This window comes from Papaver somniferum, chromosome 1 (genome assembly GCF_003573695.1).
Source record: "Papaver somniferum cultivar HN1 chromosome 1, ASM357369v1, whole genome shotgun sequence".
NCBI classification, from domain to species: Eukaryota; Viridiplantae; Streptophyta; class Magnoliopsida; order Ranunculales; family Papaveraceae; genus Papaver; species Papaver somniferum.
Genome location: NC_039358.1, coordinates 101,512,533 through 101,526,974, shown reverse-complemented (window position 1 = coordinate 101,526,974; position 14,442 = coordinate 101,512,533). Strand labels below are relative to the sequence as shown.

Sequence of the window (14,442 nt, the reverse complement as noted above, 5' to 3'; positions counted from 1 at the left end):
GATTCCACTATTATGCAAAATTGAATGATAAATATTTCAAAACTCTATTCAATTCTTAAGTCCTCTTTTATCTTTAATTCACTTTCAATCATACAGATTCTCAAACATTATTTGTAAACCTTAAGCATAGATTATCAAGAGATTAAACCAAGCATAACCTATCAAACTGAATAACAAATAATTAAGACAATCATTCAAATAATTTAAAACTCTGCAAAAGCAGCGATTAGGTGAATTATATAATTAAATGAAATAGTTACCCATTTATGTTGCGTGAATAGCTTCCTCCATTGCCTTGGTTACGAGGGATTTAGCTCATCATATTAAAAATGCTCTCAAAATAATTTATTATGGCTCAAAAATGGTTTACAAATGATGAGAATATGAGAAATACAATAAAACCAGAGACCTACGACCCTCAGTGACAAAATAAGACTGCTGCGGCTGTGTCGCAAACGCTGTGGAAAATAAGACTGCCTGATGTACGACCCACATGTGTGAGTCGTTACCACTGTAGAAAAACGACTGTTGTTGCAGGTCCGTTCTTCGTGTTCTTCATGTTCATCAGCAGCAGCAGCAGCAAAAACCGAGTTTGGGAAAACTCGAATTTCTTCTTCTCTGGCTCTCCTCAGCCCCCCAGACTCTCGACACCCTCTCTAGTAGACCCAAAGAGCCTATTTATACCCAACAACAGCTCCAAATATCGCCAATAACTCCAGTATAATTCTTCATTATGCGGGCAGTGAATAACAATATTTTCCGAATATTTTCTTACCAAACTTGGAATTTCTTGCGTAAACTTCCTCCCTCCACGCTGCAAATCGATTCTTCACGACCCAAAGTGATGCTCGAGCCATTCCACATCATCATAACACGTCCATAACTCTCCATGACGCGTGATTATCATCCTCTAGTGCATGCTTGCCCTGTTTTGAACTCGAGAATCAAAACACGTATTCCAGCCAAATTTGATCGAAACCACCACCCAAACTTTGTTCCTTATGCCAAATAACATCTTTATGCCAATTTTCAGCGATTGAATCGCATTATAACCCATTCATTTTGACAATCAAAATTCTGCCAGTTGAAAACTTCATTTCCCGCCTAAAACACAAATTCAAATTGTGAAGAAGGTGCCCCTTATCCAGAGTGCTGGGGTGCGAATATCAATTGGGGTGGAAATAGTAATTTTTCTGGGTCCCCTCGGGACATTTCTGGGACGCTTCCGGTGCATTTTTGGGGTGCCTACGGTACATTTCTCCGGGGTGTAAAACACTGCTTTTTGAGCCCATTTCGCCGCAAGGGCTTATTTCTCTAAAATTTCCTACAAGAACACAAAATAACACAATAAGTACTTAATCGAGTCTAACAATACAGAAAATTGAGAACAAAATAGACACATAAATGCGTCTATCAAATACCCCCAATCTTATTATTTGCTAGTCCTCGAGCAAATTTATTCTAGAAAGGAAAATCATTTGAACCCCTAGGTGGCCCTAGTGGCGGAGTGTTGTCTCCGGAGGGTTTACCAGAGGTGTACCCATAAAACCTTTACTCCATACCCTAGCTATCTACGCAGAACCTTGGAAGGCACTAAAGAATCTCCTTGGCTGGCTTACAATTACTGACTACAGGAGGAAGTACCCTGATGCGAAATTCCAATTGCTGTACACGAGTTTACACTCAAGCATACTAAAATTCATATAAAGTGACAGAGCTCTACTCAGATAGTTTCACTATGGACATCATATTCGGAGTCAAACTAATCATATGGATAGAAAAAGGAGATGGAAATAGAAAAATGTAGATGGTTTTGATGTTAACCAAATGATCGATGTTTCACATATCTGTCTAAAGGCCACTGCCAAAATGAACCTATCCTAATGGACTAAGATACCGGTCTGACTAATATCAACACAACTGGCATATACAAGGGAACCAGTGGTCAATAAGTTTAAATTTAGATCAACAAACTGGAAAATACAAGGGAACCAGCAGTTGACTACACAGAACAATAACCATTTTTTTTTTCATTTTTTAACTTAACGGCATGAATAGATCTTTCTGATCCAAGCGCATGCTTCTTGTCAGCAGATTACACGATAGTTCCCACGGGTCCTGCATTCCACGCTTGCTTAGGAGACGGAAACAGGGAGAACACACGCATATTGCTATCCAAGTGTTAATACTTATTCCGATTGGTCTAACTGGTCCGGTCTTTTTTTTTTTTTTAGTAACTCAGTCACTCTAATTCACTCTAGCAGTGGTAACAACTTGAATCGTGTGCCCCACCTAATCACTTAGAGAAACATAGTTTAAAATGAAAAAATAAAACAGAAATGAAAAGGACTCAACGAGATATGGTGCAACTATCATGTTATTTCTAACACCTGAGCTCTGTGCTTTTATGAATAGACTCTTTCGATGTTTCCATCTAATCAGATTGGTTCCTCAACTCCTATAACCAAGATGTTCCCATCCACTTAGATTGGTTAGTGCAAACCTTAATAGGCATAAATTTCTAGGCTCTGGAGTTTAATAATTGCAACTAAAAAGTTTCTCCCATACTCCCAAACTTAAATCTAACATTGTCCTCAATGTTCTAAAGATGAAACTAAAAGCATGAACAAGGAGAAACTGTTACCATTTGAAGCGAAAGAGTTAAGGAAAGATATTACCGTGTTGCATGAGCATGGGATACCTCCCAAGAAGTGCTAAGTTTAAAGTCTTTCAGCCAGACTTAGGAAAGGAATAGTCAACTCGAACCATAAAGTAACAGTCGAAATAACTGTGGGTCTTCAAAACTAAATAGAGCTGACCAAAGGAAACTGCAATGAACCAAGAAAGTGGACAAGAATAGCATGCCCTTACCTAGTTTCCTGAAAACTATCGTTAATTGCGGTTCAGGTTCAGGTTCTATGAAAGGGTCTAAATAGAATATTTTCATTGGCTGCGTTTCTTCATAGATGGGATCCGAATCACTAGGTCTTAGAGTCTGTAAAAACTCAAATACGAACTTAGAATCACGAAGTAATAACCTAAATAATTGCGGATCCTCTAAGTCAATCAGATATGACTTACATAGTTGACCACAGTGAGAGTAGTGGTCATTCTTAGGAAAAGGTGTCGATTCTATTAACCTAAAGTACTTAGGCTTAGTCTCAGAACTTAATATTCGACTCATTTGAAACATTCCCGCAGTTGGAAGAAAACTATTTGGTGGGAAAACAAAGTCAATCTGGGTATCATAGCCTGGGAAAACCACATCAACCAGAGGATGGGTTTCTAATAACTGATCTCCTTCATGGACATCATTAGGCTCGGGAAAACGAGTATGAAGGTAATCTTGTAAAATGGTCGAGGCACAGTATCAAGTCCTAAGTGTGGGGACTTTCTGAGAGTTAAAGGTAAGGCACTAGGGAAGTGATAATCACCCCCAAACTTAGAGTTTTCAGTGTCTCTAGATAGACCTCTAATTATTTCTTGAATTTCCGTATCTTCAGAGTCCTTAAAATATTCAAGAGATTCTTCTAAGTTATTATCAGGTAGTGCATCATTACTCATCTCTACGGGTCTATCTTCTTCTTCCAAGACTATTGTTTCTAAGTCGCTAGACTCTAAAACAGTATTTTCGAAATGAACCCGTTCCTCTAAACCACTATCGGCTTCGTAATCAAAAGGAAAATCTACATCGTCCAAAACGATAGTATCCTTAATCAAATCCTCGTCCTTTTGAATAGGTGAATAATCATAAAAATTATTTGAATTTGAATTAGAAATAGTATAATCACTATACAGCTCAATTGGAATACTAGACTCCTGATTACTATGCCTACATATTTCAGATTCTTCATCAATACTATCCTCATCACAGTCCTCATTATAATAACATGAAAAAGGTCGAACCTCATCAAAACAAGTAGTGTTACCAATTCTAACCTCGTCATCTTGATTATGTGAATAACTATCTTCATTCTCAAGGGTATTATTGGATACACTATATTGGCAATTCAAGTAATTTCGAGCAATTCTTTCGTTCGTCTCAGCTATCCGCTTGAGGTGGTCTTCTAAAGAAGGTTCACTCATTATTGTAGTTCTTTCGTCTATAATTATACTATTCATCTCAGCTAACTTACGCGTCGACTCAGCTAACTTCCTGAGGGACTCTTCTAAAGGAGGAATAGGAACAGGGGGATCATAAAAAGGACTACTTTTCAATAGTTTGATTGTATCCTCTAGAGACGAAGAACTCGTACTATAATCTTCTTGCCCGTAAGACTGATGCATGTGTGGATAGTAATTGGGCTCACCAGGGTATGACCCATATCCTTCCAAAGGATGGCGTTCCCAACCACTATTCCAAACATGGTCATAAAAAGGATGATGTCCATATTCAAATTCAGGTCGATACTCATTGTATTGGCTTCTATCATACCAGTTCGACATTATTAATTGCAAGGGAATTCTACACAATCACAAACAAGGCTGACTCGACCAAATCAAACCTATAAAATCTAGCAAACAAAAAGCATGATGGCTCCACTTAGATTGTTCTAGACCACCTTCTATATTTCGAAAGGGAATTCGTTGCAATTTGAGAAAACCCCTCTGGAATCAATCCGAGATAATGTAAGTTGAATCGAGGCGAGGGAAGCTTAGTAGAGCTTTGATACCCAAGGCCTCACCGCATTAGAAGGCGACGCAGTCACGCATTCAACTCACAGAAACCATCATGAACTTTGAAGTGTGCTTAAAGAGCAACCAATATTTTCCGAACGAGTTTCCTATTAAGCTCGTTACCCTATCGGTCTCGTTCTATTCCAAATTTTAAAGCTTGGGTTCGCGTTAGGTTTCAATTTCCTAAGGCGGGCAAGAATGGAGCGGTGATGAAATCCGAACCCTTATCTTGTATTGGCCAGGCCTTGCCCTTTACTAGGAATTTAAAAACAGTCCAAATTCGTCCTCAATCAATGAATCACCTTAAGGAATACAGTAAACCCGCTGACAGGAGATTCGCGAGTGTTTCGATGGACTTACCTCCCGTACCAGACGGGGGATGAACCGTTGAAGTCGACTCGGGCCACGACTCCTATGTCATGTACGAACCCGAGGGGCCGAGACGATATAGTAATCGTCGTCCTTCCCTGCACACAGTTTATATAATTTTTTTTATTAATACACTTCCGTAGGTTTAATAATAGTAAATCAAAGACACAAAAAGAAACGTAAAAAGGAACAAATAATAGTAAACGAAAAATAATAAAAACCTAAAAATTCTACCTAAGCACAAATCTGCGTCGGCGGCGCCAAAATGATTATGAGATTTTTCGTGGTTTGTTGTAGTAATGAGGTTCAAACTCTTGGACTTGTGAAGATTAAATTTAAAGATTTGATAAAATAATATACAAAAATATTAACAAAGTGGGCGAGAGGTAACCAAGACACTAGATTCCACTATTATGCAAAATTGAATGATAAATATTTCAAAACTCTATTCAATTCTTAAGTCCTCTTTTATCTTTAATTCACTATCAATCATACAGATTCTCAAACATTATTTGTAAACCTTAAGCATAGATTATCAAGAGATTAAACCAAGCATAACCTATCAAACTGAATAACAAATAATTAAGACAATCATTCAAATAATTTAAAACTCTGCAAAAGCAGCGATTAGGTGAATTATATAATTAAATGAAATAGTTACCCATTTATGTTGCGTGAATAGCTTCTTCCATTGCCTTGGTTACGAGGGATTTAGCTCATCATAGTAAAAATGCTCTCAAAATAATTTATTATGGCTCAAAAATAGTTTACAAATGATGAGAATATGAGAAATACAATAAAACCAGAGACCTACGACCCTCAGTGACAAAATAAGACTGTTGCGGCTGTGTCGCAAACGCTGTGGAAAATAAGACTGCCTGATGTACGACCCACATGTGTGAGTCGTTACCACTGTAGAAAAACGACTGTTGTTGCAGGTCCGTTCTTCGTGTTCTTCATGTTCATCAGCAGCAGCAGCAGCATAAACCGAGTTTGGGAAAACTCGAATTTCTTCTTCTCTGGCTCTCCTCAGCCCCCCAGACTCTCGACACCCTCTCTAGTAGACCCAAACAGCCTATTTATACCCAACAACAACTCCAAATCTCGCCAATAACTCCAATATAATTCTTCATTATGCGGGCAGTGAATAACAATATTTTCCGAATATTTTCTTACCAAACTTGGAATTTCTTGCGTAAACTTCCTCCCTCCACGCTCCAAATCGATTCTTCACGACCCAAAATGATGCTCGAGCCATTCCACATCATCATAACACGTCCATAACTCTCCATGACGCGTGATTATCATCCTCCAGTGCATGCTTTCCCTGTTTTGAACTTGAGAATCAAAACACGTATTCCAGCCAAATTTGATCGAAACCACCACCCAAACTTTGTTCCTTATGCCAAATAACATCTTTCTGCCAATTTTCAGCGATTGAATCGCACTCTAACCCATTCATTTTGACAATCAAAATTCTGCCAGTTGAAAACTTCATTTCCCTCCAAAAACACAAATTCAAATTGTGAAGAAGGTGCCCCTTATCCAGAGTGCTGCGGTGCGAATATCAATTGGGGTGGAAATAGTAATTTTTCTGGGTTCCTCCGGGACATTTCTGGGACGCTTCCGGTGCATTTTTGGGGTGCCTACGGTACATTTCTCCGGGGTGTAAAACACTGCTTTTTGAGCCCATTTCACCGCAAGGGCTTATTTCTCTAAAATTTCCTACAAGAACACAAAATAACACAATAAGTACTTAATCGAGTCTAACAATACAGAAAATTGAGAACAAAATAGACACATAAATGCGTCTATCAATATGTCTATCCTTTATTCTGTTTGTTCTGTCTTTGGATATAAAGATCTAGGTAAACATGAACCAACTAATAATCCGGTCTTATACTCCAGAAGAGCATCCTAGAAATATTAGTCACCTCACAATTACCTAACTGATTAACATAAGAAGTTATTGCGGAATCACAAGAGTCTGATACGAAGAACTATTGTGATTACTTTTTATATCTTACCTATCGAAGATGAATCTCGAGTAAATCTTAGAGAAGATAAAACTTAATATGATATAACAAGTAAGATCAGAATAGGCAACTATAGAGAAAATAGTTGGATCTGGCTTCAGGAATCCCAAATGAAGTCTTCAAGTCGTTAACATAATAATGGTTTTAGAAAACCTAGATTAAAGGAGAATCGACTCTAGTTTGCAACTAGGACACACAGAAGTGTCGGGATTAGGTTTTCCAATTGCTAGAGTTCTCCCTTATATATACTTTCTAATCAGGGTTGCTTACAATCAAAGCTAAGATAGCTTAGTAACAAAGCATTCAATATTCACCGTTAGATGAACTCCTAATTTAAGATTCAAGCTAAGTCTGCTTAGAAATTAAGCAATTAATATCCACCGTTAGATGGTCTTAGCTTGTTACACACAAATGAAATATACTTATATTTAGATATGAGTAACTGTACCTCAACGTGTATATTGGGTTTCCTTAATAACAGTTAACCGAAGTTATCCATATGAAAACTTTTGACTTAGTCATTTACATCTAACACCTCTAGATCAAATATGATGATCAATCAATCATAATAGATAATCAAATGAATCTAATTGTTCTTCATATAGAGTTGTTCAATTGTTCACTATCTCATAGAAATATTCACGAACAAATTGAAACGAAATAGGTTTGATTCGTAATTGTACAAAATACTTATACAAGAATCAATTCATGAACATTAAGCCACGGTTTGAAAAGTTAATTTGCATTCCTTAAATCATAAAAATGTGTTAGTTCATGTGTACATGACCGATTCTAGAACTTTACTACTGTGTTCGCAAACCTGGTTCGCAAACAGCCGTCCCAGACCCAACTCAGGTAAAACCGTTCGCATACTAGGTACACAAACAAGGTTCCCGTACCTTCTCAGTAAAACCGTTCGCATACTAGGTACACATACCGTGTTGTATCCAGACATGGGTAAATGTTCCAAACTCTCATTTCAATCATTGAAACATCCTTGGAAGACGACAATAGTTGTCTCACACAAACCATTAGCTTCAAGTAATTTTCAAGTGATCGAATGATCAAGACGAAACTTCCCAAGCTAACATCAAATGGCTGTCTCACACAAATCATATAAGATGTTCAAGGTAATTTTCACATGATCATCTTTTGACTTATATTTAGTTTCGAACAAATAAATTGTTTCCAACTAAACTCGTCAAAAATATGATGAACATAGCTAAAGAAAAAAACTTCTAACACATATTTCGAGAAATAGATAAGCGAGTTAAGCTCGGCTCGAAATATCAAATGTGTATAATGTAAAAGTCTATATAGATATACGACTTAGTCTCATTAAAAGATAAAATAGAATAGACTTCTGAGTGATAGATAAGTTTTAGTCTCCACATACCTTTTGTTGATGAAGTTCCTCCAAGCTCCTCACTAGATCTTCGTCTTCAATTGGTGAACATCGTGAAGTCTAAAGCTCAACTACACATTCTATCCTATTCCGAGACATAGATATAAGTAGACTAGAAATCAAGTATATAGTTTTGATCAACTAAACTTGACAAACAAGCTTGAGATAGCAACGCTTGCGAGTTCGGCCGAGCAGTGCTCTAACAATCTCCCCCTTTGTCAATTTTGGTGACAAAACTATCGTTACATATGGATTACAAAATAAATAAACTTTGTAGCTTCTCATCCATCATGCTTGATTTCCTTGGCTCTCCAACATTCCTTTAATTCTTCGATACTCCAAGTACTTTAGCGATTTTGAACGTGTTCTACTCATCGTCATTGTTGTTGAAGATCCGTAGCCATAACAATAAGAAAACAGATGTGCTCAATCATTGTTATACAGTGTCATGGTATGACTATAGATAATCAAAGTTCAATGGTATCACAACTTTGAAATAATACTATGGTGATATGTATCACTCCCCCTTAGTCAATACTTCATCTTACAATGAAAACCATATGTATGTTGTGTGAACTGCCAAATAATTCTCCCCCTTTTTGTCAATATAAATTGGCAAAGGTACGAAAACTACGGAATCATAATGAAATTTTCAAAAAGATATTTCATGACTAAAAGAGAACATATCAACTTTGTTTCGATGATTTCACATAGTCGAAACTTAGTGTATTCATCAAGGAGTTTATAAAGATACAAGATAACTCCCACAATATTCCACCGCCGCACTCCCTACAAAGATATGGCAATTAAGCACAAGTTCAGTTAAGAACTCTCCCCCATTTGATGTCATTCCCAAGAGAACAACATGAGCGACCTTACTTTTACAAGAAAAGAAGGGTTTGTTTGGACATCAAAAAATCACATGGATTTGTATCCAGTAAACTCGAATAAATTAATCAGAATCGCTCAACATAAGAAAACTTACAGGGCCATACAGTACTTTCACATAAAAGTGGATCAGGGAAAGATCAATACTGCGAAATATTTTCAAAAGTTCATTCTATCTTTCATCAATATTTGCATAATGACACAACAGACTTAACTTTTGAACATATACGAGATAAGCACAGTTCATGATCCTAAACACATATATATCTCATAAGATGATAGTCCCACATTAACCAGCCTCCTAGAGTTGGAAATCCAAATGCTACCATGGTATCAGAGCAGGCCATTTGTGATGAGTCATTTGACTGCACCTTTGCTCCACGTCTCCATTTCCACGTGTTAGATCCAACAAGGCTACACGTGTGGGTGTGTGTTGAGGTTAGTCCCTGTGACGAGTCATTTGACTGCACCTTTTTTCCGCGTCACTCGATTACATTTCCAGGTGTCAGACCCAACGAGGCTACATTGAGCGGGTGTGTTGAGATTTGTACCACATTATGCAAGAAACTTAACCACGAGCAACCTGGTTTTCAAGATGAGTTAAGCCATGGACTTCAATAGGCTGCTTTATTAACGTTTTGATTAACGTAAACAACACTCAATTTGCAATATTCAGCCTACAACTAAACGAAATGAAAGCGCCACCAAATTTGGATAGTGGACCTTGCTCGGACAAAAGGTTGTTGTTGAGATCTTGAGCTTAACAATAGCAAGAGAACAAATGATCCACATGCACTCTAAGATTTTTAGCTTAGAGTCTGCTTGGTGAAACCCTGTTTGTTGCTTCTTCTCGCGATCTCTTTTCCACCACTCGAGAGAGCTCCTTAACTGTCTCTTTCGAGATGTGACGAGGACGGCTTAGCCAGAGTCCCCCATCAACCACAATTGTCATTCCATTGATGTATTTACCTTTTCATTGAGTTGCAACAAAGACAATGGTTAGAGTAGTTTTACATCAACTCAGCAAGTTTTATGAACTTAAAGAGAGTGATTCAGATAAGATGAGATAACCGGCAAAAATGAGAAGCACTATTAAAGAAGGGAAGAAAAGATTCAAATGTATATCACGGTGGCGTGGGTATAATTGAAGTGCTCTCACTCGAATTTTTACATAGCATGCTCAAGTTATATTTCTGTGCCAAGTATATGACATACATACTTCTTCAATATTGTTGGTCAAATCACACGGAACTAATATAGATGCAAAAAAAAATCACAGATATCAAATAAAAAACTGACTCAACAGAGTTTTTGTTCTAGCCACTTTAAATAAATTTTAATAATTTCTTTGGCTTTTCTCAGAGAAATATGTGTACATGAGACCATATCTGATTATTTAACTAACCAGAACATTATGTCCGGAAGAATTGGTATATGGACATTACCATGCGCAAGTTGTATTTGTCCAAAACAGATAACCCATATATGTTCTTTGATACTACTGGTTTAAATACAATTCCTTACAAGAGAAGGTGCAGCTACTTATGGTTTAACTTTTGGAGGAAGAGAGATATTTGCCATAATCATGTCCCTGTTTTCTAGTTTGTGTATATCGTGTCCCCATTATCTAGTTTTTTAATACTACTGGATATTAGACACTGACACCGTGTCGGTTTCGCTGAAACACAGCAAATATCTAAACTCAACCATCCCTCAAGTCTTGAAAGGGATGCTGGATTATATATCAGCTAATTTTGGTTTCTAAGCAAACAAATAAATAATCTCAGCAATATTCGAGGGCTCATAAAGTTACTAACCTGCATCTGATGTTAAATAGAGAGCAGCCATAGCAATATCCCTTTTTTTCCCCAATTTATACAGGGGCAAGTACTCTTCAATTTTATTCTGTGCCTCGTCAGGCACAAGCTTACTAAGTCCAGTAGTACCTTCAATAGGTCCTGGTGCGATTCCATTGACCCTAATATCATAATCAGTGCCCCATTCCAATGCCAATGACCTTGTAATGCTGTCGACAGCTGCCTGTTTGACATGGAATGTCAAAACAAAACAAAAAAAGCTTAAGGAAAAGGTAATAGGTACCAACTCAAAGAAAAACAAGCTAGATGCATCTACGAACCTTGGCAGCAGAAACGTGAATTTGATACCAAGAAGCTGTGTAATGTAATGTTGCGCTTATGTTCAAAATTGTTCCACCACTAGAGATGCCCCTGCCTATTCCTCCTCTCTTAAGATACTTCAGCGCTTCATGGCACATTGTAAATGTGCCAACAGAATCGATATCCATAACTACAGAAGATGTTAAGAAGCTAATAAGAACACTTCGGTCAGAACATTTGGAGACGGGCGGGTCTACTGGCCGATACAATCACAGTCTAAAATTTACCTAGCGGACTAACTTTTGATCCGTCTATAAAGTTGATTGGACCGTAAAACTCAATACCCTTGCTGAGACTTCTGGTAATGGACACCTGCCTCTCAACTAATTTAGTAAAACGACAACAGGTTCACTGATATTGAGCTAATTTCGAAGATGAATAAAACCCCCTTACGAAGTTTCATCAACGTCGAAATCTCAACTCAGCTTCCAGTTGATCAAGCTATTCCTGATAGCTAAGTTTTCTCCGCGGAATTCCAAGGCTGTCATTACAATTAGAAACTTCAACAGATATCACGAATGAGAAGATACTCTACCTGTCCGAAATCCATTAGGCGATAAATCCTCTGCGGACACAAGAAAGTTGCCAGCTGCAGCATTTACAAGGATGTCAAGTCTGCCAAAATGTTTAATAGTTGAATCCAAAACTCTGATTGCATCTTCCCTCTTGCGGACATCACCCACTAGCCCAATGGCCTGCAATATAAAAAGAAAAGCCATTCCAAAATAAATACTACAAATTTAAAGCCAGGATGATACTAACTAACTTGTAGTTAACAGAGTGCTCTGCACATGCATTGAGTTGTTTGACACGCCAATTATGGCTATACAGAACATTTGTTGTTAAATGATAAGTGTTACATAGACACAGACTCAAAGATTTAAATACAGTGTGCTAGCCTACTGGGAATACTGTGATGCACAATTCCATTAATTGTGATTGAACACACAGAAATATACTTACTACATAATGCTTCACTTCAATGATCCTCCTAGCAGATAATTGCTTAATTTTGAGTCAGGTTCTTTCTATTGATATAAGAATGAGCCTTACTAACAGATACGGATCAGTGAAAATGCAAATTTATGCGATATGTAGAGCAAAGTAAATGCGTAGTTAATTCAAGAAAGCATATCATCAATATTTGAATATATTATGAACAGAGAGATGATAACTTCCCAACCACCGGTCATCAATATGAGAACCATCCACGGAAATAAGAAGGGTTGGAAACCTTAGGGGTTCACTTTGCCAAAGAAACATAATGAATATTCCTCAATGCAAATTCCGTTTTTGTTGTTTTAATTTATCACCATTCTACGATTCTATTTGAAAAACATATTGCTCCTCTGGAGTTTTTTTTAATGAGAGTCACACGAGATCAGCCCTATCATCACCAGAAATGTGTGCTCACCAAACATTTCCAATCCACCATTTATTTTTTAAAACTTTTATCAAAAGGAAAAAGGGAAGACGAGAGAGATTAGTTTACTGAACCTGAATTCCTAGAGAACGAAGAGAAGAGACAGCAGAGTCGAGTACGTTTTTACGACGTCCCATAATCGCAACTGAGGCTCCATGTTTACCAAACTGACACGTAATCTCAAAACCAATACCAGAACCACCGCCTGTCAACAAGGCCACCTTCCCCTTGAGAATGTTATACTTAAATGGAGAAGAAGAAGAAGAAGAAGAAGATTCCATTGTTTCAAGATTCAAGTTTTGAAATCAATTCGACTCGAGGAGGAATTCAGGTTATAATCAGGTTACAACCAATTCCATTGTAATCGCAATCAATTCGTTTAAAGTAACATTATTGTCACAACTTAATGCGGTGGGTCCTTCTACTGTTCGCACCTTGGAATTTGGAAAGGAGCCCCTGAGTCTTACGAAAATGATTCGTATCCTAAAACTTTCCCCTAAGACGTGTCTTTTTGTTGTTTATTTTTTTTTTAAGAACCATGTTTTAGGGCATACAACAAAAATTTTAGGGCATACAAAATGATAACCCTAATTAGGGTGCGGTGATAAGGGGTATTCAAGGATAGGTAAATTACTTAATTATCCTCAATGAATTTATTAATTTACTAATTAATTTTGTCATTTTTAATTTTAAATTTTCTGTTTTTTTTAAAGAAAAAATTTCAAATTTTTTAAAAATAATTTCTAAAGAAAAAAAGTAATTCTTTTTTATTTTAAAAAATTTTAATGTTAAATTTTAAAATATTTAATTTTTGAAAAAGATTTTTAAAAAATTCTAATTTTTAATTTTAAAAATATTTAACTTTTTAGAAAAAATAAATTTTAATTTTAAAAAAATTGATTTTTTTCGGAAAAATTAGTTTTAATTTTAAAAATATTTATTTTTTTAAAAAAATAAATTTTAAAAAATTAAATCTAAATAAAAATTGAAAATAAAAAATATAAATAAGGACAGTTTTGGCATTAAGCAAAATATATGGATAAGGGGCTCTCAAAATTACTATCAAATAATCCGTTTTTGTATTTACATGGTATGCCTAAAATTTTTAGGTATGTGTAGATGGGGAAAAACGATTTGCTGGTTTTTAAGGAATTGAGGAGACGACCGTACGGAGGAGACTCCTCGAACCGAGCGAAATGTTAAACTTCACACAGATGCACCGCTGCAAAGGGGGTGCTTTAGATTCGAGAGATCAATCTGTAGTACTCCGGCCTAAATCAAGACAATGACCGTTCCAGAGTAAATTCGGTCACAAGAGAGGATGGGTTGATCTGTAGGAGGGAAGCTGGGAAATGTGTGGAATCAATGGTAATCAAAGATTGTGGGTGTGTGAATTCTGAATATGATAAGCTCTGAATGATTGAAATTGCTCAATTAAGAGTAGTTGCTCAATTGATGAGTTGATGA

General features: G+C 36.8%; 1 protein-coding gene across 1 annotated transcript; it reads right to left on the bottom strand.

Annotated features, from left to right (window-relative positions):
• Window positions 1–9,523: 9,523 nt before the first annotated feature.
• LOC113295327 (peroxisomal 2,4-dienoyl-CoA reductase-like) lies at window positions 9,524–13,370 on the bottom strand. Its single transcript, XM_026543674.1, has 5 exons — window positions 13,050–13,370; window positions 12,088–12,247; window positions 11,513–11,682; window positions 11,193–11,415; window positions 9,524–10,344 (listed from the first exon to the last, which is right to left on the bottom strand). The coding sequence occupies exons 1-5, from the start codon at window positions 13,254–13,256 to the stop codon at window positions 10,187–10,189; spliced, it is 918 nt and encodes a 305-aa protein (XP_026399459.1). The 5' UTR covers window positions 13,257–13,370; the 3' UTR covers window positions 9,524–10,186.
• Window positions 13,371–14,442: the final 1,072 nt, after the last annotated feature.